General features: G+C 37.1%; 1 protein-coding gene and 1 pseudogene across 1 annotated transcript; one reads left to right on the top strand and one right to left on the bottom strand.

The window, feature by feature from the left end:
- Window positions 1-4,641: 4,641 nt before the first annotated feature.
- LOC149146672 (uncharacterized) lies at window positions 4,642-5,212 on the bottom strand (annotated as a pseudogene).
- An 11,413-nt stretch (window positions 5,213-16,625) lies between these two features.
- Window positions 16,626-17,561, top strand: LOC149146671 (uncharacterized). Its single transcript, XM_089452832.1, has one exon. The coding sequence runs from the start codon at window positions 16,626-16,628 to the stop codon at window positions 17,559-17,561; it is 936 nt and encodes a 311-aa protein (XP_089308958.1).
- Window positions 17,562-26,797: the final 9,236 nt, after the last annotated feature.

The following is a 26,797-nucleotide window of genomic DNA, read 5'->3' as shown; positions in this document are numbered from 1 at the left end:
CATCATCAGACATTTCCCACCATTCCCCTCACTTAATTTCAGTCATTTCATCATTTTCTCACACAACCCTAGCTAGTTGTTGCGCTTCTAGGCTAGGATTGTGTTTTCCCTTTTTCACCCCCTTTCCCTCACTCAAATTGAGAAATTCCACTCTCATTGTCTTCCTAAAACACTTCCCTACTTCCCATAATTTCTTCACAAATTATCCTATCCTATTTCCCCTTCATTTCCTCCCCTCAATTTGTTGCGCTTTCACCCTTGTTTTCTAGCTCAAGCCCCCTTACCCATTCTTGTGTGAAACTAGGGTTTCCTGTCAGAAGCAAAGTCAAACATGGAAGAGACCAGTGAAAAGAGGAAATTTAAAGGAGGAAAGATCTCAATATATGAACCCATTCATATGCATGAGGTAAATTCATCATATTTCATAAGGAGGTCATTTGAGCAGGTGGGTTGCCTAGGGTTTTGTAAGAAAGTAAAGGAAGTGGGATACTTGTAACTCAGACTTCGAACTAGTGTACTTGACTATTGCAGAAATATAACAGACAGTTGCAGCTATTTTTATGGGATTCTTGTGTTGTGGTTAGTGGCTTTGTTTTTCCTGTATTTTCTTATATATTTGATGATTAGATATTTTTAGCAACCATATATATTTCTCCTTATGCTTTATCTTTTAAGAGTTGAAACATAAATCATTGTTTAATGCTCTATTTTTGTTTAAGATAAGCATTTAAGTGTTTTTCTTCTAGACAAGTGAATTCATGCCTTTGCTCACTTAATTCCTGCTATATCTTCCTCACCACACTACAATGAAAAACCATTTTGAGTCATTGATTTCACCTACCTTGCCCCATCTTATGTCTACAAATGACCTTTAGGATTACTTGACCTAGTTTTGAGACCTAGTGCTCTTTATCCAGCAAACCCTAATCAAACCCTACTGAGTTGATACCTAGCCTAAAATCCTCATATTCTCCAGTCACTTCCATTAGCTGTGAGGTTGATTTAGAGAGAGCCCTCTCTGATTTGGCAGGGCTAGCTACCAAGTCGAAAGTTGGTATGAGGTTACCTCCTTGGCTTCCTTTCTCAGCCTTGGGAAAATAAGGAGCGCTAACAGGCTAGTGATTGGATAAGTAAGTTTAGAGAATCCTTCTATAAATCTCCTATAATAGCCTATGATGCCCATGAAGGATCTAACTTCTTCCACATTCATGGGTGTTTGCCACTCCATAATTTCTTTTATCTTCTCAGGATCTACAACTATTCCTTCTTCTGATATTACATGTCCTAGATAACGAATTTGTGCTGGTAGAATGAACATGTGTTGAATTTATCATATAGTTCATTGTCTCTTAGAGTTTGGGTACCATCTTCAGATGTTGATCATGCTCTTCCTTATTATTAGACTATACCGGAATATTGTCATAAATACAATGACAAACTTATCTAGGAATTTCCTTAGTACATTGTTCATGAGACACATAAGTGTAGCAAGTGCATTAGTCAACCCAAATGGAAGTACTACAAATTCATAGTTTCCATAGCATGTATGAAACGTCGTCTTGTATATGTCTTCATCCTTAATCCTGATTTGATGGTATCCTGACCTTAGATCAATTTTAGAGAATATGGAAGATCCTCTAACTTGATCAAATAAATCATCTATTCTTGGCAAGGGGTATTTATTTTTTATAGTCATCATATTCAATTGTTATAATCCATGCACAGTATTAATGTTCCATCTTTATTTTTCACAAATAACACAAGTGCTCCCCAAGGAGACACACTTGCTCTTACGTACTTTTTGTCCAACAATTTATGTAGTTGAATCTTCATCTCCATTAGTTCAGGAACACTCATTCTGTATGGGACCTTGGAAACTGGAACAACACCAGGTATAAGATAAATGGTAAAATCAATATCCCTCCTTGGAGGAAATTTTAGTATTTCTTATGGAAATACATCCTTGAACTGTTCTAGTACAAGATAATCCTCTAATGATGTTGTTTTTTATTTTCAGAAAAATAATGTACTTGAACAGTGAATAATTGACATCCTTTCCTAGCATACTTCTTCATTTGCATTGCAGAGATTTTTCTAACAGAAATTTCTCTTGGGATCCCTTGAATCATACAAGATTTTCTTCCATCATCAACATAGGTAAAGGACTTTTTCAAGCAATTTAATATCACTTTATTTCCTTCTAGCTAGTTTATTCCTATGAGGATATCATAAGATCCTAGTGATAAGATGTTCATATTAAGGGTAGTTTGCATTACATTCATATTCATTGTACAATTCTTACTAATTTTAGTCACTTTTCTCTTAGATCTTGTGGCTAACTGTACTAACCAGGGCTTATATGTTAGCCTCACTCTCATAATAAAACAATTATAAATCCAAAAATCATAATTAAATAAAGTAAATCTTGAGAATTAAGAGTTAGTTCCTCAAACTAGGGAGTTTAGTTAGGATGAGAGATTCTCTCCAACTAGTTCTCCTAGATTAGTGTTTTGTTGAGAAAATATCTCAACCATAGTGTCCAAGATAGATGTACTATCTTGAGACCAACTTCCTCATGTATTTATTTGTACTATTATCATTCTCTATACATTGGATTGATTAATAATGAGAATGTAAGGAATGTTGTAAGGCTGAGGCCTTTTCTGCCATGTCTGGTTTCTATATTTCTGAGTGTTTATTTTATTGAGTTTATTTTATGTGTGTTAGTTTTCTTCAATTGGTATCAGAGCTAGTATGATCTTCGTAAAACAATCATAGCATCGTGAAGATCGTGTGATGCTGTGAAGGTCGAGTGGTTAAAAGTTAACTAGCATGCATGAACAGTGTTGGGATAGGCGTTGTTTATTAGTTGAAGGAATTTGATAGTGGAGAGCTTGTGTTAGGTCCCTATAATACTAGTGATTACCCCATTACTATTGTATTTATATCCCTTATTAATATTGTGGTGCCCCTATTGTCCCCATATTGTTATTACTATGCCCCATAGAATCCCTCTATTGTTATTTTTGTCCCTTTATATTATTATTGTTAGGCCGGTTGGGTTATATTGTGATTCCTTAGGCTCCTATATACAGAAAGGAGTTTCTGTCATTTGAATCATCAAAGAATCATCCATTTGTGTAATGTAAAGGAGGTTGCCCCCTCGAAGAGGCTGAATTCTAAGGCGTTGATCTATCTTTTCTATCTTTTTGTGAGATGGTTTCATAACATTTGGTATCAGAGCCTGGGTCTATTACAACCTTTATCCATTCCAAGCCAACGTTGGGAGGAGATTTCAATGGATTTTATCACAGGTTTACCCGAGTCTGAGGGAAAGAGTGTCATCATGGTGGTAGTTGACAGACTTACCAAGTATGCACACTTTTGTGCATTATCACATCCATTTAAAGCCAGTACAGTTTCTACTGCATTTATGGAAACAATTAAAAAGCTACATGGAAACCCAAAGATTATTGTAAGTGACAGAGATCCCATTTTCACTGGTAATTTTTGGACAGAATTATTCTCTTGTCTCGGTACTCAGTTAGCTCATAGCTCATCTTATCATCTTCAATCTGATGGGCAAACTGAGATAGTAAACAAATGTTTGGAAGGATATCTTCGTTGCTTTGTATCTGATAAACAGACACAATGGGTCAAATGGTTGCCTCTGGCTGAATGGTGGTATAACACTTCCTTCCATACAACAACAAAAATGACCCCATTTATGGCACTTTATGGATATCAGCCACCATCCATCACATCATATTTAAGAGAAAATTCTAAGGTTCAAGTAGTGGAACATCACATCGAGCATCAACAAGCCCTCCAACTCTTAAAGGATAACCTCGTGTTGGCGCAGAATAGAATGAAACAACAGGCAGATCAACATCGCAGTGAAAGAAGTTTTGATGTAGGTGATTGGGTATTCCTACGGCTACAACCATATAAACAAATGTCCCTCAAGCAAGCTAAGAAGTATAATAAATTATCACCAAAGTATTAAGGTCCGTACAAGGTGTTTCAAAAGATTGGTACTATGGCATACAAATTGGAGCTTCCTACAGCTTCTCGAGTGCACCCAGTTTTCCATGTTTCATGTTTAAAGAAGGTTATAGGCGACAAGCTCCTAGTTAAAGTAATATTGCCATAACTTGACGAGGAAGGAAAAATTATATTGGAACTGGAAGCAGTCACAGAAACAAGAACTCGACAGCTATGAAATCGATCAATTTCAGAGTATATCAGCAAGTGGAAGAACTTATCCGCTGAAGATTCCACATGGGAGGATGAGAATTTTATACAGAAGCATCCAAAACTACTCAAGCGTTGAGGACGACACTTTTTTGAAGGAGAGGAGCATGTTAGGTCCCTATAATACTAGTGATTACCCCATTACTATTGTAGTTATATCCCTTATTAATATTGTGGTACCCTATTGTCCCTATATTGTTATTACTGTGCCCCAGAATCCCTCTATTGTTATTTTTGTCCCTTTATATTATTATTGTTAGGTCAGCTGGGTTATATTGTGACTCCTTAGACTCCTATATATAGAAAGGAGGTTTTGTCATTTGAATCATCAAAGAATCATTCATTTGTGTAATGTAAAGGAGGTTGCCCCCTCGAAGAGGCTGAATTCTAAGGCGTTGATCTATCTTTTCTATCTTTTTGTGAGCTAGTGTCATAACAGCTTGATTGTGCATGCCGCATCACAACTTTGAACAGAGTGACGTAATGAAAGCTCTTCTCAAATGGTCTCAGTTTATGTGCAACAAGTTCAACATACGCCATAAAATTCTCCTCTGATTTAGGGATGTAGTTGTCCAGTGACTTGTCACTATCGCTCTTACCAAACAATTCCATGGTTGACTAGTAGTCTGCTTCCTCTACAAGCCTTTGTTGGCGCAGTTTCTTTGCTACAAGATCTAGAAGCTTTTCATCCTGAACATTTGTAGTCTTTACTTTGTGTTCACTCACTTTATTTTTCTCAGGCTTTGGTTCAAGTTTTGATGTAGGCGTTGGTTCTACAATAACCTCTCCATCCTCCCAAGGCTCTTTAACATCTTCATTTGAAGCATCTTTGTCATCCCATGTGCCTTTTGGTTTCTCCTTGGCAATGACTGGAGATACTGGCACAAAATCCTCAACTTCCCAGTCATCCTCCATCATTGAATTTGAGCAAGATCTGCGAGTTGGTGATTTCCACGAATTCCAAAGGAAAGGAATTGAATGTTCGAACAAAGACCACCATGAAACATACATTGGTCCAGTCTATTCAACTCTGTTCTATTTCTCCTTCAACCCGTTTAAATGGAAGCTCGGGCAGGGGACATGATGTTACCTCTAAAGATTTGAGATTGTTCATCTTAAGATCTTGAGACAACTCGGTGCATCCTCTAGTAACTCGGTGATCCAAAGTCGTGTTAAAAAAAATCGTCCTACGTGAAGCTACATCTGAGCCCAGGAGTCTTCGCTCTTCAAGGGCACAACGCAGTTCAACGCCAGCTACATCTGAGCCGAGAAGGATATTTGATATTCGAAAATGAATCGATGAATATTTGTTCCCCCCATGCTTGGGGAAAATTTTATCATCTTGAAACATGGCACAGAATCTAGCTACAGTGCATGTTGCCTTGTGTCGGCCGCTTCGAAAATAGGCTACTAGAGGTTGTGTATACGTGAGACACTGGAATCTTTCCTACTGAAGTCATTCATGCCATATTCAAATTGTAATTGTTTGATCTTTTTCCTTTTACCACGGTCATACTCTTCATCCTATTCATCCAATATATAGCCAATACTAGTGGATTGCTTGTCCCGAACATTAACACCCAAGGGAACTTTGGAATCAACTAGAAAACAGAGTTATTTTTCTAACTCGATATCCTGGTTAAAAATGTTGTTGCACAATGGCTTGAGAGCCAGGCACTACCTCAGTTTCATTCGACATGGTCACCATCCATCCAAAAAGAGCCACCGTGGAAGAGGAGTAATATAGTCGGATTTAAGAGATGCATGAGCATAGCCACCGTGGAGCAGGAATAGCAAGCATTGTGAATGCTTGGACAAATTTTCCTTTGGATAGATGGAAATTGGTGTTGTCTCAAATTAAACAAAGCATACACGCTGTTGAGGACATGTGAAGACCAAGGTGAGAAGCGTGGAAGAATTGCATGGAAGCTTAAGATGGTTGCTATTAAGCTGTGCGTAAAGTATTGTGTGCCCAAAACAAATTCTTGAGAGAACTTCATACCAATGGTGAGTTATTTTAAACGGTCAAAGGATGTGGATTTTTTTTTCAAAGCATGATGTGTGCTTTAAAAAGTAGATTCATTCACATTTTAAAGTTAGCGTAAAATTCACTTATATTTTTTATTTAAAATGAACTTCATAAAATTATTTTCATGGGAGTTTTAGAAGAAAAGAGCTTAAAGTTAATGGAGGGATAAGGTGGATCATAAAGTTTTTTATATATATTTGTAATGGAAAAATAAGGAGTATATTTTGTAATATTTTTGGAGTGATAAGTGTTTTTGAAGTGAGAAGTAAGAAGTGATTTTTGTAATTTTGGAGAGATAAGGAGTATTTGTAATTTTTTATGTAATGGAGTCATAAGTGCTTTTGTGAAGTCATAAGATGCATATTCAGTATTTGGAGTGATAAGTGAATTTGTTTGAGAGAAATTCATTGTTGTAATTCAAAGTAATCTTTTACTTTGAGAGCGATTGAGTCATTACAAGCAGTTTTTTGAAGACAATTTGCTTCCAAAAGTTTGCAAGTGTGACATTCTCATTGAGAAGTTTCCATGACAAAGTTGTGATATTGAAGACTGATGTACTCCAGTAATTAATAAAATCTTAATTTTTGTGGTGCTTGTGTCTTAGATCCGCCTGAAATTGAATAAGGGGATCTTAGGTACACCGTGTGTAATGAATTTGTGTGCATGACTTGTGTTCAAATTATCTCTTTGTATTATGCTTAAAAAAGAAAAAAAATACATGCACATAAGCAATCTTAGGTATAAGAACTCTTAATCAAGCTCTTGTAATCAAGCTTAAGTACACAAGCACAAAGTGTCACATCATCAACTTGATAAGATGATCTTCCAAGCAAGCACATTTCACATCATGTAATCAAAGCAATCAAGTTAAGGATGCTACAAAATCAAGAATTTCAAGCCAAGACGACATCAACATCATCAACACTTTTTGTATCACTTGCAGATAAACATTTTTTAACTGAATTGTACAAGTGCATTCTCAGTTGTAACCGACACCCTAATTTGAATTGTTAAGGTGAATACATTAAGTCAAGTAAGTCTTCAACTGAGTCATCAAGATTGAACTTGTCATTTGTCTCTTGGGTGCATTTTCGACAGTGTTCGACACCCTTCCTTTTTTAAAAATCAGCACATTCAGTGAGTACATTCAAGAAAGCACAAAGTGTCAGTGAAGCATTCAAGCAAAGCGATCGTCATCAAGCGAGCGTGACATCAAGAGTTCAAACAACCAAGTCATAAAACTCTAGCAAGTGTTTAAGTCATTAGCAACCGGCAACAGTACAAGCAAACCTGAATTCAAAGTGAGCAAGCTAACATGGCGACACACATTCAATTTTCCCAAATTCGTAACAATTTAATTTTATCATCAACGGGTGACATGGTGAACATTAGCAAAACAACTCTTGTTGATATTCAAGTGCATCTTCCACATGCACATGAAATGATTGAGTTTCTTCAATTGGAGTCGCAACTTCAAAGAGATGAGTTGCAACAGAAGAGTGATGTTTCTAAGTCTTTCATTCGTACAGATGAAGATAAAGATTTTGATTCCAAGTCACTAATCCAACCAACTTCAAGTGTCGAAGTGGTCCCTGATTTAGTCCAACTTTCTTCCATAACATCAACAAGCCATGAGAAATTTGTAGACAAACAAACATGTGCGCAAACTGAAGTTGCAGTCAAATCAAAATGCCTTCATTGTCAAAGAACCGGTCATCTGGAAGATCACTATTTTGATCTCCATCCTTGTCACCATTGTGGAAAGTCAAATCATTCATCAACACAATGCAGCAAACAACAAAAATCAAGCAGATTGAAGATCGATTATTCATGGATTAATCCCTAGGAATGGTCATCCATAGTCAGAGGATTGTAAAAGTTTTACAATCGAATTCACTCACACATATTGTAGCCAATAGTAAAAATGAAGATGGTACTCTTACGCAGTTGAACAGGGGAGTACACCAGTGAAACACTCCTACACCTGAAGGTGGGGAGTTCAGAAATCAAGTGAAAATAATTGTCTCTCCTTTCAGCTGACAAAGGGGGGAAATGTCAATGAAATTGATAATGGTTGTCAGACTGAAAGTCTCGACAACATTAGTGAAGCAGCCAGTGGGCATTTTCATCAGCAAGTGAGCATCAACAAATTCTCCAGTGGGTGATCGACAGCAAAGTCAACCATTAGCAGTTTTCAAACACAACAAAAGAAACCGTGAGTTGTTTTTCAACGTCATCAACCAGTGGGCATTCATATTTTGTCAGTGGACACAGGATGCTGATTTCAAGCAAAGGAAAGATGGATCCTTTTGCAACTTGGCACGTGATGGAGTTGTCAAGCAACATTCAAAGATGAATCAGACATGCAGTTGACTCATGGTCTCTTCGTATTGCAGTTTCTTCAGCATCCAACTTTGGCAGTTTTTAAGGCAAATGCTTTTTTGAGGATCAACTTGAGAACTTGGAAGAGGGTTCCTTATTCTTATTTTGGATTTATCATTGTGGGGGGGGGAATGTTAGCCTCACTCTCATAATAAAACAATTATAAATCCAAAAATCATAATTAAATAAATCAAATCTTGAGAATTAAGAGTTTGTTCCTCAAACTAGGGAGTTTAGTTAGGATGAGAGATTCTTTCCAACTAGTTCTCCTAGATTAGTGTTTTGTTGAGAAAATATCTCAACCATAGTGTCCAAGATAGATGTACTATCTTGAGACCAACTTCTTCATGTATTTATTTGTACTATTATCATTATTTGTACATTGGACTGATTAATAATGAGAATGTGAGGAATGTTGTAAGGCTTAGGCCTTTTTCGCCATGTCTGGTTTCTATATTTCTAAGTGTTTATTTTATTGAGTTTATTTTATGTGTGTTAGTTTTCTTCATTATATTGTTTTTCCTTTGCAAGTTTACACCTTTCAACTACAGTAGGGGAAACATAACTTAATGTAGATCCTGGATCTATAAGCACATATACATATTTGTAATAAATTTTACCTTAGACTTCAACCATGGTTGAGTAATGATCTTCTTGTCTTCCATCCAAAGGAGCACTAATTTTTGGTATGTTGCAAGCTACATCATTTAACATAGTCTTCTTCTTCAATGGATTTTATGGAAAGTCTCTCCACAGGTGATTTTCACCACACCCCCAACATTTTAATGGGTGGTCTCACTATCTCACTAAATTTTTTTCTTCCTATAACAAATCCTCCCTTATGCCCAATGTTTTTTTGCTAATTGAAATTTTTATTGTAGTTTTTAGCTAGTACACTTTTAGTAAAAGTGGGATTTTTAAACCCCTTTCTTTTGCTATTGATTTTTTTAGGTTTATTTTACACCCATCCTTTATAACTTCCCCCTTTTGTTTGCTCTAATTAAAACATAGTTTATCTTTTCTAATGGTTCCATCCTTTGTTTTTGGTTGATCAAATTCAATTCTTTTTGTATAAGAAAAATGTAGACAACTAACAAATATTTGTATTTTTGCTTTCTCCTCCTTCAAGTAAGGAACATATCTTAATAAACTCATGAATTTGTTAACAAACTCATCCATGGTAAGTTGTCCCAGCTTCAGCTCATGAAACTCCCTAGCTTTTTCATCAAAATACCTTTGAGTCAAGTATTTCTTTTTAGATTATTTCTTGAAAAATTTCCAAGTTAAATTCTTGATTCTGATTATTTTAACAACTTTATTTTCTTCCCACCATAAAGTTTCCTTACCAGTGGTCAGTCTTGCCTTAAGATTACTTGGATAATTGTAAGCTTCAAAATATTTGGACATACTGAGCCACGTCTCTGCTCCTTCAAATACACCATCGAAAATGGGAGGTATATTTTTCTTAAACTCTCCCTGTAACTGGGAGGATGATCTACTTTTTCTAGGTAAGAAAGTTCTTCTACTTGATCTTTGTTCTTCTTGATCATTAGAATCATTAGTTTGATTATCACTAGAATTTATTGAGTTACTTCTGCATGTGGTGCTAACCAATTTACTCCTAGATCTTTTCATATGAGTCTTTTTATTGACTTTATCATTCTCCAATTTCCTTAACAAGTATCCATTGATCTCCTCTTGCTCTTCTCTAGATTTGACTAACCTTTCCTAATTAGCCTTAATATCATCCAAATTTGTTTTCAAACTTCTTATCACTTGCAATAATTCAGAATCTTACTTTTCTACATTACTAGTTCCACCCCCAACCATTCCTAGTTCAATGTCATGTTATGCATCACCCCTTGGTGATCCAATAGAAGTTTGTCAATTAAATATTTATCCATCTTTTAGCTTTTAGTTCTTTTATACAACTTTTTCATGAAAGGTATAATAATTTTCAGTTCCAGGACCCAAAGAAGACCCAATGTTGTAACTACAACTTTGATACCACTTTAAAGACCTCTATACCAATTTCTAATAATAATATTAATACTCGATTCATTAGAAATTATATTTCTCAATGACTATGTATATATGGTTGTAGTTTTTTAGTATGGTATTCATATTCCAATTATACAATTTATTATCTCTTACTGACTTGTTTACAAAAGATCTTCGAGCAGTAATCTCTTTACTCGCATCATCATGTACATATAGACTTAAAATATTAAGTCCTAAAATTTAATCTCAATAATTCCTTAGTCCTTTGTCTATCTACTTTACATTTAGATTATTAGACCAATGTTTATTCTTATTTTTTTTATATATTCTTTGTCTATCTACTTTACATTTAGATTATTAGACCAATGTTTATTATTATTTTTCAAGCCTATAATTGTTGGTTTACTTGCAACTCCAACACTAGTATACCCATATATCATACATAAATATATTGTTTATTATTCTTACCTACCATATGTATGCCTACAATTGCTATATAAAAGAAAAGTGGAGTTTACAATTGCTAGGTTTACTTGCAACTCTAACACTAGTATACCCATATATCATAGGTTTACTTGCAACTCTAACACTAGTATACCCATATATCATACATAAATATATTGTTTATTATTCTTACCTACCACATGTATTGTTTATTATTCTTACCTACCATATGTATGCCTACAATTGCTATATAAAAGAAAAGTGGAGTTTACAATTGCTATATAAAAGAAAAGTGGAGTTTAGTATGCAATGCTTTCTCATCATTTAGTCGAGTTCATCACCTTATTCCAAAAGAACCAACCATTTGGGATTCTTTAATGATTCACCTACCGTATACAACTTGTTTTGTATGGGTAAATTCCCAACCTTTATGCATTACAGTGTGGTAACTGGTTATATAAATAACCATTGACTATGAATACACTAATCAATGTGGTATTATTAAATTATTTTCCTTGATATATTTTTGATGTCGATATGCTTCCAAAGTGTTGTATAAAGAAGCGGGAACTGCAGCTATGTTTCCACATATATTGTACCCTAATGGTTTAATTCAACGGCTCAGATTGTTTGTTACTATATCGATGATCGTAAAGTGATTATGGTTTTGTGGTTTAGTTGATGACTTCTCTCAGATCTCTTTTCCACCATTTCATTTATCATTTACCTTTCTTTGGTCATGCCACTCTGCAGCTAGGTTAACCCTTATTTTGAATGGCTCTCCACCATCTTCATCGGCTTAATGCTACAGGTGGATTTTTAGTTTCTCTCCTGTGGTACGCTACTTTCATCTATCACTCAGAGGTCACTGACTTGTGTTGTTTTCGAATTCATGGAATTTTCACCTGCAATATGTCAATGATTATGCCAAAGATAAGAGTATTTATTTCAGCTCCGATAGTATTTATGAGTTACAGTTTACGAGCAAATTTGCAGTTGTTGTTTATCTGAATACAAGTTTGGATTTTGTAACGAATTTTTCTTGCATATTTATATGGGTTTCTATTCATTTGCTCCAAATAAATATTCTTTTAAAAAATTACATGATTTAAATATTATTCTTATCTAACTACTCCTCCTCTATTTCTTCGTAAAGGGAATTTTTCTGACAAGTTATCGATCACCCCAGGTATTTTTTTGTTTATCTTCATGACAAAATTCCTAGATTACAAATTCTTTTATATTACAAATCCTTTTACCCTACGGTGACAAAGTATAGTTTTGTTCTACCTTTGTCAGGTATTCATTGTTTTGGCTCGCTCCAGAGTGTCTTCGACAACTAGAAATTTTTTGGGTTTTTTTAGTTTTTAACATTTGAGTTGTTATTTTCTCCAGGTTGGAAATCCTTCTTTGAGCCTCCCCGATTTCTCATTGAGGAAAGGTGAAATTCTTATGTCTATGAAGACAGAAATTATGCACTATGTGCTTTTGTTAATTTTTCCTTTTACTGTGAGACAAGGAAAAGACAATATTCCTTTATTTGTAGAAGTATTATATCTGATAGCAGGATTTTTGCTCTCTATCAGCTTTGTTCTCTTATCAACATCTATATATTTAATTTTTTAAGAAAGAAATACAAACACCTAGAAATATGTCTTTCATTCAGACTTTATCTTTATTATATTCTTGGTTTCTTTGTATTAAACTAGACAATTCCACCATATACAAATTGATAGAATTATATTTTATTTTTCATAATATATCTTGTAAAAGACTTATTCTATAGGTTGACGAGATTTGGGTTTGGCATATTTTGATACTATTGTTATTCTCTTCTTCTCTAAAATGTTTTTTATGACCTATATTAGTGCTAATTTATCATGGTTAGTAACTGTACATAAGTTTACTTTCACTTCTTCTCTAAAATGTTTTTTATGACCTATATTAGTGCTAATTTATCATGGTTAGTAACTGTACATAAGTTTACTTTCAGACATCTTCGTCATTCATATTTTTTTTTCCTTTTATCTTTCTAAAGCTCGCTATACTGATTATACCTAAGATTTACTACTATAGCACTATATATATATAATGAAAATTGGTATAGCAAATTTTATTCGAAGAGCTTACAGTAACCTTTAATTTGCATTATATATCTAAATATAACAGTAACCTTTATTTGCATTATATATCTAAATATAACAGTTTATTTTCCCAAATCTCATCCAAACATTTTACTTCATTCTCTACTATTTCCTTTGTGTAATCTTAATATTTATCTTTTTGGTTTTATACAACACCCAATCACACTTTTGATATATGTGTGTATATAGCATGCTCTATTCTTTTCCTGATACTCGTACTTTGCTCCTACATCAACTTTGTTCCTTTATAACATATATTATTTCCCTATTCATTAGTTTTCTATTTTGCTTGATATTATTCGCGTACACAAGTAGAATACATATATAGCATGAAAAATGGTATAGCAAGGTTTATTCAAAGAGCATATAGTAACCTTTAATTTGCCTTATATATCTAAATATAACTGCTTATTTTCGCAAATCTCATCCAAATATTTTAGTTCATTCTCTACTATTTCCTCTCTGTATTCCTGATATCTATTTGGTTTTATACAACACCCAATCACACTTTTGATATATGTGTGTATATAGCATGCTCTATTTCTTTTCCTGATACTCGTACTTCGCTCCTAAATCAACTTTGTTGCTTTATAACATATATTATTTCTCTATTCATTAGTTTTCTATTTTACTGGATAATGTTCACGTACATACGTAGAATATAAAATGAATATTTTACATTTGAATCTAACAGCGTAATTAATTTTTTTTTCTTCATACAGTACTCTATCATTGTACACTTACTTAATACTTGACGAATGACAATACTTAACTTGGTTTCATTCTCAATCTTGTCTCTACATTTACTGTAAAAAGTAATTCATTTATTTCTCTTCAACAAAACATATCATTATATTCAAAACAATATTTTCAAAATAAACAGTAAAGTATAAAACGTTAAGGAAATTAGAGACAAACTATTGTTCCTATCATCAAATGAGAACATTGATAGAAGACACTATTTGATAAATAATTCTGGGAAATAAAATGGCTAATTGCAAGCAATACTTATCCCTTTGAGCAAACTAGGCCTTCAATCTTATTTTTCTCTATTTCTTCCTTTTTATTTCTCTTTAGTCTCTTTGATTCCGCTCTCAGAATAAATTGAGACAAAAAAAAAAAAGATAATTCTCAGATAATATCCATCTACCACTCTTTGGGTGGTTAATAATTGTCTTCCTCTCACCAACAAGTTGCAAGTAGTTAATTGTTCATTAATGAGTTCTTGTTTCCCACTTCTGAAGACAGCTCCCTATCTTTTAGGAAACATTTAATTGGCCAATATAATAATTTCATAAATAAATCTAATCACCCACTGGATAATATTGTTTTCTAAAATAATATTGCAATCTTTTTCCTCTTTCAGCCATATGTACTTAGCCATTAATTTCCCATTTTTTGTCTTTATTCATAAAATAAAAACATAATCACAACTTTACAATAACTATTATCAACAAAATTATTCATAATTAAATGTTTATCTGTCTCATACTAAATCAAAATTGGACTTATGGACATCTAATTACAATAAAATCACTAAATCAAAATTGAACTTATGAACATCTAATTACAATAAAATCACTAAATCAAAATTGAACTTATGCACATTTGAGGATTAATATCTTTTTTTCGCACGTGAGCTGCAACTGCCTACCCTCGCCTTTGCGCCCTTTCGTCCGCCCAGCCTAGTCTATGGAGGCCAGCAGGACCCTGATCCCCCTCCTTTGCCGCCCCCGGAGGTGTTAGCTTTCAGATCAATGGTAGCCGCTGGTCCAAAGCGGCCCCCCAGCTTCTCAACAGAAATTAGACATGATTCCATCCGTAGCCCTACCAGAAGAAGAAACTTGTAAAGCAGCTTTGAACCTTATAGGTCAATTCACGGGCCTCTCGCCATCTCCCAAGTCTGTTGATGAATGGACCCAAAGGAACTGAAGCCCATGATCAAAGAGGGAGTCAAAAGTTATTTTGTAGGTAAGGGTTTCTTTGTGTTTATCTTCGAAAACCCAGATGACAGAGGATTAATCTTTAGAAATGGACCGTATTTCATGGGACCCCAAGGTCTTTATCTGAACAAATGGTCTCCTGATGTCGATCCCACCCAAGATATCCCCTCTGTTGTCCCGGTCTGGGTTAGGCTTCCCCATTTGCCACTTCACTGCCGGAACCAAAAACCAAAAATCCCTTCAGATCATAGGTAATGCATTGGGAAAATATATAGATCAAGCTGCGAGAAAAGACCAGTATTCTTGCACCCGTATTTATTTAGAAGTGGACCTAGAAGAGGGGTTACCAGAAGCTATCAAACTCACTGTAGCTGGCTGGCTGGACGCATGTCCAGGAGTTGGACTATGAACAGCTACCCTTTAAATGCAAACATTGCCACGGTCATGGACACTTTGCAAAGAACTGTAAACAATGGACACTAGTCCAGAAGAATGCAACCTCAAAAAAAGGAATAGGCAAAGGCAACATGGACGGAGGCCCAACAGTGCCAAAGCCAACCAGGGAACGGAAGCAACACCAAAAGGGACAGAAAGTGCTCAAAACAAACAGCCCTAGCTCGGGGGAATGTAGAACAGGTGGACACTCCTCCCTCATATAAAGAGGAAGGGGAAGCAACTCGGACTGAGGCCATCCAAGGCAGTCCCTCCAATCCCTCATATGCAGAAATAGCAAGGAAAAAACCAGTTGAAAGCTCTAGTTCCTCGGAGGATGAAACCTACGAGCTACAAATGAAAAAAGCAGGAAGGAAATCCCACAAAGAAAAGAGGGAGGAGGAGGCAAAAAGACTCAAAACACAAGGAAGTCAAGCTACAATAGAGATGTCTATTGGGTGAAATATCAGACCAAGGCCTTCCAAGGGAGGCCTCAACACTCCCTCAAGTAAATAATGAATCTCGTCTCTTGGAACTGTAGAGGACTGGGGAACCCCTCCAAAATAGAAGCAGTCAAGGATCTTATGAAAGTGGAACCCTCAGATATCCTCATGCTCCAAGAGACCAACATAGAAGGCCAAGCCCTTCTAGAGATCATCAGTTCAAAGTGGAATAAAAGAATCGGCAAAGCTGTCAGCTCAAGGGGAACTTTTGGAGGACCGGCAACTCTCTGGAATGAAGATCTTTTCATCTGAAAGATCATCTGGAAACATAGCACTAGATCTTTAAGGAATTGATGCACAAAGCAAGTAAGTTGACTATTTCTCTTTTCAATCTTTATGTCCCAGTGTCTTACTATGAAAAGCGAGAATGTTGGAACTCGCTCTCCACTTTTTTAGAGCATTCATCCCCCAGCAATATCATCATAGCAGGGGATCTCAACATCATTATGAAAGCAAAAGAGAAGAGGGGGGGGGGTCAAGCAACAGAGACCCCATGCTAGACGAGGTAGAGGAGCTCTTTCAGCGCTGGGATCTCTTGGACTTCAATCCTGTCCGCGGCATTTACACTTGGTCCAATAATAGAGTGGGAACAGATCACATCTTAGCACGTTTAGACCGATTCATGGTACAAAGCTCCATAATGATGAACAAAAAGATAATCATCACTAAAATTCTGCCTAAATTTGCTTCTGACCATAAGCCTATTCAGCTCCTCTTGGAAGATGAAGAAGACCTGGGACCCATTCCGTTTCGATTCAGCCCTCTATGGATCAAGAGGGAAGGTGTTATAGACACAGTGAAGGCAGCTTGGGCCAAAACTTTCATGGGATCCCCAAGCTATGTCTGGGAGCAAAAGTTGAAAGCCAAAAAAGAGGCTCTGAAGAACTGGATAAAGAGACCAGCCCCCACTCCCACCGAGCAAAGAAAGGAATCAGTCCATTCATTACAGACTTTGCAAATAGAGATGGAAAGCAAAGATATCATAGCAGAGTTGTTGGATAAAGAGACAAAAGCCCAAAGATCCACACACCAATCTTTCAGAAAGGAAGAAGAATACTGGAGACTCAAATCCAGAAGTCTGTGGCTGAAGGCTGGAGACCAAAACACCTCCTTCTTCCACCGACAATATAGAGCGAGATTGTCAAGGAACCACATAGTAGAAATCAAAACAACTAAGGGCAATGTTTGCAAAGGCTTTAACCAAGTCAAAGTTGCCGCTGAAACCCACTTTAGGAATCTTTACAGAAAAGGAACTCACAGCAACAATGAGGAAGTTGCTGCCTTCACCGCTAACATCCCTTCTCTCATCAACCCTGAAGAAAACGCAACTCTCTACAGGCCAATCACCAAGGAGGAAATCATAAACGTGATCTGGTCCATGGATGCAGACAAGGCTCCTGGGCCTGATGGATTTATAATCCATTTCTAAAAAGCTTGTTGGCATCTTATCAAAGCAGATCTCCACAAAATGATAGGTTGGTTCATGAAAAAAGCCAAGATAGGTGGAGGAACCAACTCCACTTACCTCGCTTTAATCCCCAAAGACACCAATCTGGAGACATTCGCAAGATTCAGGCCCATTTCGTTGTGTAACGCTTCATATAAAATCCTGGCTAAACTGTTAGCAAACTGGATCAAGCCCCTGTTAAAAATACTGATCTCCTCTCCTCAAGGTGGTTTCGTAGAAGGCAGGCATATTCTCGATAATGTAATCCAAGTTCAGGAGACCATACACTCAAGCAAGCAGTGGAATGAAAAAGGTATGTTGATTAAATTAGACATGGAAAACACCTTCGATAGAGTGGACTGCTCTTTCCTCAGCAATGTCCTTCTATCCTTTGCCTTTTTGACCCAATTCGTTAATCTTATTAAAGCCTGCATCGACAAACCATGGATTGCCCCATTAGTCAACGGCCGCCCCACAAATTTCTTCCAAGCCCAGAGAGGTATCAGTCAGGGATGCCCTCTCTGCCCATTCCTGTACATCATAATGGCAGATTCTCTCAGTCGTAAACTCACCGTTGAAAGACTAAACGACAACATTCTGGGTCTTAAACCTTCCCATGGAGCTGAAGCACTGAACCACGCTCCATTTGTTGACGATCCCCTTCTCCTTGGCGAAGCCTCCATCAGAATTTCCAAAGCCATTGACACAGTTCTCAGAAGTTATTGCAGAGCCTCCGGGGCATTAATCAATGAGAGAAAAAGTGAAGTTTTTAGCTGGAATATCGATCAGAGGGAACTCACTAGCATAACCACACTCCTTGAATTCAAAGGTCAAGCAACATGGGATAGATTCAAGTACCTAGGCCTTCCCATCATATCAGGAGCCAATAAAAGATCGCTTTGGAGCGAAATAATCTCGAAAATTAAAACAAAAATTGCAGCGTGGGGAGGCTATTGGCTGACGAAGGGAGGCAAAGTAATTTTAATAAAAGCCATGTTGTCGGTGCTACCAATCTTCCAGGCAGCATTTCTCCTAGCACCAAGAAATGTGACGGAGCAAATCTCCAAACTGATTAGAGATTTCTTGTGGCAGGGAGGTAAGGGTAATGAAAACAAAATACATCTGGTGAACTGGGACGTGGTGAAAAAAACAATGACAGAAGGAGGGCTGCAAATTAGAGACCCAGCTCTCGTCAATCTAGCGCTGGGAGGAAAGATTTTGTGGAAGCTGATCCATGAGCCCTCTCATCCGGTTAGTGTCTTGTTGCATACAAAGTACGGACCCAACAAATCCCTCAGCAATCTCCAGAATGCAAATACAGTAAACAACACGTAGGTGTGGAAATTATGCTGCAGAAGCAGCAAGTTCTTCAACAAACAGGTTTACAGGATCCCTGGCAACGGCAAACGCACCCACCTATGGCTCGACAGGATTATGGGGAAAGAACCTCTGAATAACAATGAGGACATAGCTGATCTCAGGGACTGGCTGAAGCAAGCAGGAGTCAACACCATATACGACCTTTCAATTTGGGATCAGCGTGGAGATTGGGCAGGATGGGATTTTCATGGAGTCCCAGCCCGATTATCCCATCAACAAACCCTGCTCGAAGACTTTCTCGAGGAAGCAGCCCCTGTCAATAGATCCATGAAAGATAGCTGGGGTTGGGGTCAGTCCGGAGTCTACACCACAGCTGCAGGTTACAGAGCATTGCAGGCCTCAAGAAACAGCAGACAAACATCGGCCTTCTGGAAGAATGTCTAGGACCCCCTAGCCCTACCAAAAGTGAACTTCTTCTTCTGGACTCTGGCCCATAATAAACTCTTAACTGGTGACAATCTGGAAGAAAGGAATATAGCAGGGCCGCACAGATGTGTGTTATGCAACAACAATTTCGAAACAGCCCAGCATCTTTTCTTGGAGTGCAATTTTGCAAAAGAGGTATGGGAAATTATTTTACATGAATTTCAGATTATATTGCCTTCACAAATCTCTGTTGCAGATCTCTATGCCACATGGAGCCTACTCTATTCCCAGCGCATCCCTTCAAAATCATTCTGGAGCAAAATTTGGACAGCTCTCCCTAAATATGTTTGTTGGCAGCTTTGGCTGGCTCGAAATCAGCTGATCTTCAGAGAGATGAGGCATTCTCCGTTGCAAGTTGCTGCAAAAGCTAAATCCTTTCTCCTGGAAGCAGCTCAACAGCATTATTGCAAAGATGACCCTTTGTTACTGCCTGAAGAAAAATATGGCTAGGCCCGCTAGAGCCTTTCCCGCGCAAGCACCTCCTCTCTCCTCAAAAGACAAATCAGGAATGGCACATAAGAGATGAAGATGATAACTTTCAATCTTGGTGGCGGTCTCAAAATTTATCCACAATTTTCTTCGCCAGAGCGTCTAAAGGTAATCCCGGCGCCGCTGGTGCTGGGGGGTCATCTACTCTCCAGATGGGGCTTCAAAACACTGTTTCAATTGGGGATTAGGCCAGAAATCTAACAACCAAGCAGAGATACTTGGGCTTCTCAAAGCTTGCCATATCGCAAGAGACAAAGGTGCCAAAGACCTACAAGTTTTTGGAGATTCAGAGATAATAATAAAAAACCTTAAGTTGGGAAAATTGTTTAGCAATTCCAGCCTCAACAAAATCCTGGACAGATTGAAGAGAGTTCTCCTTGACTTTGACACGTGCAAGTTTTATCATATTCTTAGAAAGTCAAACAGTGAAGCTAATCAGATGGCAAACAAAGGCAGCTCTCTTATGAAAGGACTGCTAATTGTAAACAATGAAAGCTATGTACAAATGCCCTGAAAATCTAGTAGATCATAATCAGCAGCAGTTAGAACTCTGCAATATAATAGGGGTCGCTCCGGCAAAGACCCAAGATCTTTTCAAATAAATAAAATCCATAACTGTTTCAATTAAAAAAATAAAATTGAACTTATGCACATCTAATTACAATAAAATCATTAAGCTGAGGGATATCACAATTATCATTGTAATTGTGTCATTTTATATTTCTTGTAAAAGAAAAAGAAGAAAATAAATTATTATTATTTTTTCATTAGTCAAGTAGGTCCTTAAGCTTCTAGAGTTTATTGCGATAAAATAATTTTTTCATGAGTCAAAGTCCCATTCCGACTTATTGTATTAAAAAAAAATTGAGTCAAAATAGTCAAAAGTGCCACCACAAGACCAAGTCAACCCTCTTTGGGAGAAATTTATTCTAGGCTCCAAGATCCACCTATTCAACCTCTTGGATGTGTATATATAGAGGGAAACTTGACCACTTTGGAGACCATTCATTCACTCATCATGTACATCGATCTCTTTTCCAATACGAGGAAAAACCAACAAAGTCAAAGGAGAGAGGAGGAGGACAAAAGGAGAGAGAATATAAAGAATTGTTTTTCCTAGTTCTGTGAATTTTTCTAAGGTATTGAAGGCCCAAAATTTCAAGGGCTGAGATTTCAAGGACCAAAAATGAAAGAGTTGAAATTCAGGAGATGACTAGATTTCATATGTTTGAGCAAAGTTGAATTTTTTGACTTTGACTTGGTGGCGAAGCTTTGAAGGAGAGATAACTTGGGTCTGTGTGGCAGTGTTTTGTCTTGGCTTTTGGGTCTTGGGTATCAATCTTTGATCTGATTATATAAGAAGAGAATTTTATTGGGTTTTTGTTATGAAACCAGCTCACAAAAAGATAGAAAAGAGAGATCCACGCCTTAGAATTCAGCCTCTTCGAGGGGGCAACCTCCTTTACATTACATAAATGAACAATTCTTGGATGATTCAAATGAAAAAACCTCCTTTCTATATATAGGAGTCTAAGGAGTCACAATATAATCCAGCCGACCTAACAATAATAATATAAAGCCACAAAAATAACAATAGAGGGATTCTATGGGGCACAGAAATAACAATATGGGGGTAATAGGGGCACAACAATATAAATAAGGGGTATAACTACAATAGTAATGGGGTAATCACTAGTATTATAGGGACCCAACATGCCCCTCTCCTTCAAAAAAGTGTTGTCCTCAACGCTTGAGTAGTTCTGGATACTTCTGCATAAAATTCTCATCCTCCCATGTGGAATCTTCAGCGGATAAGTTCTTCCACTTGATAAGATACTCTGAAATTGATCGATTTCGTAGCTGTCGAGTTCTTGTTTCTGTGACTGCTTCCGGTTCCAATATAATTTTTCCTTCCTCGTCAAGTTCTGGCAATATTGTTTGAATTGGGAGCTTGTCACCTATAACCTTCTTTAAACATGAAACATGGAAAACTGGGTGCAATCGAGAAGCTGCAGGAAGCTCCAATTTGTATGCCATAGTACCAATCTTTTGCAACACCTTGTACGGACCATAATACTTTGGTGATAATTTATTATCCTTCTTAGCTTGCTTTAGGGACATTTGCTTATATGGTTGTAGCCGTAGGAATACCCAATCACCTACATCAAAACTTCTTTCACTGCGATGTTGATCTGCCTGTTGTTTCATTCTATTTTGTGCCAACACGAGGTTATCCTTTAAGAGTTGGAGGACTTGTTGTTGATGTTCGATGTGATGTTCCACTGCCTGAACCTTAGAATTTTCTCTTAAATATGATGTGATGGATGGTGGTTGATACCCATAAAGTGCCATAAATGGGGTCATTTTTGTTGCTGTATGGAAGGAAGTGTTATACCACCATTCAGCCAGAGGCAACCATTTGACCCATTGTGTCTGTTTATCAGATACAAAGCAACGAAGATATCCTTCCAAACATTTGTTTACTATCTCAGTTTGCCCATCAGATTGAGGATGATAAGATGAGCTATGAGCTAACTGAGTACCAAGACAAGAAAATAATTCTGTCCAAAAATTTCCAGTGAAAATGGGATCTCTGTCACTTACAATAATCTTTGGGTTTCCATGTAGCTTTTGAACTGTTTCCATAAATGCAGTAGAAACTGTACTGGCTTTAAATGGATGTGATAATGCACAAAAGTGTGCATACTTGGTAAGTCTGTCAACTACCACCATGATGACACTCTTTCCCTCAGACTTGGGTAAACCTGTGATAAAATCCATTGAAACCTCCTCCCAACGTTGGCTTGGAATGGATAAAGGTTGTAATAGACCCGGTGTCTTAATTGTTTCAACTTTATTTTGTTGGCAAACCAAACATTCCGCCACAAACTTTTGAATATCTGATTTAAGGCCATCCCAAAAAAATTCCTTCTTAACCCTGTGGTAAGTTTTTAAAAATCCTGAGTGCCCTCCTAAGGGAGAAGTGTGCAATTCCATAAGAATCTTTTGTTTTAGCTGGGAATTCTTACAGAGGTATAAGCGATCTTTGTACCATAACGAATCATTTTTCCAGCTAAATGTATCAGAAGTACTGGAATCTTGTTGTAGCTTTCGAATAAGTGCCCACACTTCTTCGTCATTCTTCCATTCCTCCCTTGCTTCGTTTATCCAATCTGGTTGGATAATAGAAATGGCACACAACAATGCTTCCACATCCTCATCCTTTCTTGAGAGTGCATCTGCCACCACATTTTGCTTCCCTTTTTTGTAGATGATTTCAAAGTCATAACCCAACATCTTTGTGACCCACTTTTGTTGCTCTTCAGAGGATAATCTTTGTTCTAAAAAGTATTTAAGGCTATCATGATCCGTTTTTACCTTGAAGTGTCTTCCCATTAGGTAGGGTCGCCATTTCTTAAGTGCATGGAGTATTGCCAACATTTCCTTCTCATAAATAGCTTTGCTTAAAAACTTTCCCTTGATTGGACGACTTTCAAAAGCAATGGGTCTTTCATCTTGCATTAGAACAGCACCAATTCCATTTCCTGAAGCATCACATTCCACAATAAAGGTTTTTGTGAAGTCCGGTGTAGCTAAGACCGGTGCTTGGCACATTGCCTCTTTAAGATGTTCAAAGGCCTTTGTTGCTTCCGGAGTCCATGAAAATGAATCTTTCTTCAATAATGTTGTTAGAGGTGCTGCTATTCTCCCATAATTCTTAACAAACTTGCGATAATACCCTGTCAACCCAAGAAATCCTCGCAGATGCTTTATGGATGTGGGGATTTTCCATTCCTTAATGGCTTTAATTTTGCTAGGGTCTACCTTAACTCCTTCATGAGATACAATATGACCCAAATATTCCACCTCCTGGACTCCAAAGAAACATTTGGATCTTTTTGCATATAATTGTTTCTCCTCCAATAGTTGTAGCACCCTGTCAACATGTTCAACATGATCCTTCCAAGACTTGCTGTAGATTAGTATATCATCAAAAAATACTAACACAAATTTTCTAAGGAATGGTTTGAAAATTGAATTCATCAAACCTTGAAATGTTGAAGGTGCATTGGTAAGGCCAAAAGGCATGACCAAAAATTCATAATGACCCTCATGAGTTCTAAATGCCGTTTTTGGAATGTCTTCAATCTTCATTCTGATTTGATGATATCCCGAACGAAGATCCAACTTGGTGAAGTAAATTGATCCATGCAATTCATCCAGTAATTCATCAATAACAGGAATGGGGAACTTATCTTTAATAGTGAGCTTGTTGAGCTCCCTATAATCTGGACACATGCGCCATGATCCATCCTTCTTGTGCACCAATACTACTGGAGCTGAGAAAGAACTTTGACTCGGTTGAATTATACCAGCCTCTAGCATTTCTGCAACCATACGTTCAATTTCACTTTTTTGGACATAGGGATATCTGTACGGCCTGATGTTTGGAGGAACACTTCCTGGAATCAGATGAATAGCATGATCATGATCACGCATAGGTGGGAGACCTTTGGGAGTCTCAAATACCTTGGAATGATTGTCCAAGACTTTTTGGAGATCTGGAGAAATAGATGATTCCAATGTGGAAACATCTAGCGAACATAATTGTGCAATTACACCTCTTTGCTCCTTTTTTAGAAGCTTTGTCATACCATTAGAGCTGATTATCTTTCCTGGTTTCCCTGCAATACCCCTTAATTCAACTTCCTTTCCTTCCAAGAAAATTTGATGAAAAGTTCTTGAAAATTAAAAGCTATTGTACCCAAGGATTGTAGCCATTGGACTCCTAGTACAACATCAGCACCTCCCATTGGAATGGAAAGCATTGGGCTAGTCAATACATATTCTCCCATGGATAGCTTGATATTATGGCACTTTCCAGAGCAATTTATTGTTCCTCCATTTGCAATCATCACTTGACACTCTGGTGCTGGATATAGGAAGCAATTCAATTCTTTTGCTACCCTACAATGAATAAAATTGTGGGTGCTTCCTGAATCAATCAACACTATTACCTTTTTCTTCTTGATTTGTCCTTCTATCTTGATGGTTTGAGGAGTGGTAATTCCCGCCAATGCATTACAAGATATGGTCGGATTTATTTGTTCTTCATCTAGGCTTTGTTCCTGGAATATATCCTCTTCTTTTGACCTTTCTTGCTCCTTTTCTTCTTCCTCTTCACAATCTATGTAGAATAATTTCTTCTCAGCACACTTATGACCTTTTGTGTATTTGCTATCACAATTGTAACAAAGCCCTTTTGCTCTTTTTTCTTCCAATTGTTGTGGTGTCAACCTTGTAGGTTGTGGAAGACTATGGGCAACAACACTTCCCTCTTTATAGTTGTGAACGGTATGCTTCCTAGTTGCCATAATTTTGCTTTCCATTTTTCTTGCTAACCTGAATGCCTTCTCTAATGAATCAGGTTCCCAAAGGCGCACATCATGTTGGATATTATCCTTTAAAGACCCTATGAACACATCAATCCTATGCTCCTCTGGAATATCTTTTACCCTTATGTTCAATTTTTGGAACTCCTCAATGTGCTCCATTATTGAACCCTTTTGTTTGAGACTTATCAATTGGCTAAAAAAAGTGTTGCTTTTTGTATCCTCATAATGTGCTATCAATTCTTCCGTAAAAATTGCCCAAGTGATAAATTGTTTACGAGAACAAAGCCATTGATACCATACAAACTGATTTGGTTCCAAATATAAAGTTGCCATACGTACCTTTTGTGTGTTTTGCACATTATTGAGATCGAAGAATTGCTCCATCTGTAATATCCATGTGGCGGGATCCTTGCCATCAAACTTCCTCATATCGATTTTTGGAACATGGTGAGTCTTCGATCCAACATTAGAGTCTATGGAATCATGATTAACATTTCTTTTGTTCTCATCATGAGTTTCCTTTACTACCTTTTCACCATTAGTGACCCTTTCTTGTAGCAACTTCTTCAATTCATCCATCTTATCATCCATGCCATCAATTTTAGCGTCCATGCCATCCATCTTAGCTTCCATCTTAGCTTCCATGCCATCCATCTTAGCTTCCATGCCCTTTATCTTAGATTCCACGCCATTTACCTTAGATTCCACGCCATTTATCTTAGATTCCATGCCACTTATCTTAGCTTCTGTTAGCTTTTGTGAGCGTGACATTTGTTGCACTTGTTCTTGTAATTTTGATATATCATGTAGCATTTCTTCCTCTTCTTCATGAGTCATGCTAGAGCTTTCAGGTTCCTTACTAGGTGTTTGCATTTTCTTTCCTCGGGGCATCAGTTACCGATAATAATGCTTTACTATGCCCTTTGAATTCCGTTAAACCAAGCTTACACAAAAATTTAAAAAAAAACTACACACCTTTTTTCACTTTATAGAAGCCTGATATTGAATCTGATGTATCTCTGTAATTTCGGATCATCCAGTTCTGAAATTGCTATCTGTAGTAGCCTTCTGCGTCCTCTTTCCAATGCCACAAGTCTGAGCTAAATTGGATTCTCCAAGGAAGAGTTATGTGAAATCTCCCACAGTGACTAGCTTTTAGACTGGTTCAGTAGAGCGAACTTGTACGACGTTCCACGAGTCACTGTTTCAACCTTTGAATCTGAAACTCACCCACAAGAAACTACAGTCCGTCCTCTTTCTGTACCTTTTTACGAAATTTCAATCCGATCCTCAGAGAGAGAGTTATGACGATTTTCCCAGGTCACCTGTTTTGAATGTAATTCAGGAGTCTGCAAAAAGGCCAAATTCCTCAGATCATATCTCCGAAATTATCGCGCTAAAAGCTCTGAAATTTGGACCCAAAGTTCAGCGCCAATTCTTCTCAAATGGGTTTTTTTTTGCGACTTCTGAAACGTTACAGAAAAAAAGTTATAGCGAAAATGCCACGATGACCTATTTGGAGCAGCG

The sequence above is a fragment of the Pinus tabuliformis genome, chromosome X (genome assembly GCF_031772625.1).
Source record: "Pinus tabuliformis cultivar Carrire ecotype Pingquan chromosome X, CPIR1, whole genome shotgun sequence".
Lineage (NCBI taxonomy): Eukaryota > Viridiplantae > Streptophyta > Pinopsida > Pinales > Pinaceae > Pinus > Pinus tabuliformis.
This window is presented reverse-complemented; position numbering and strand designations above follow the sequence as displayed.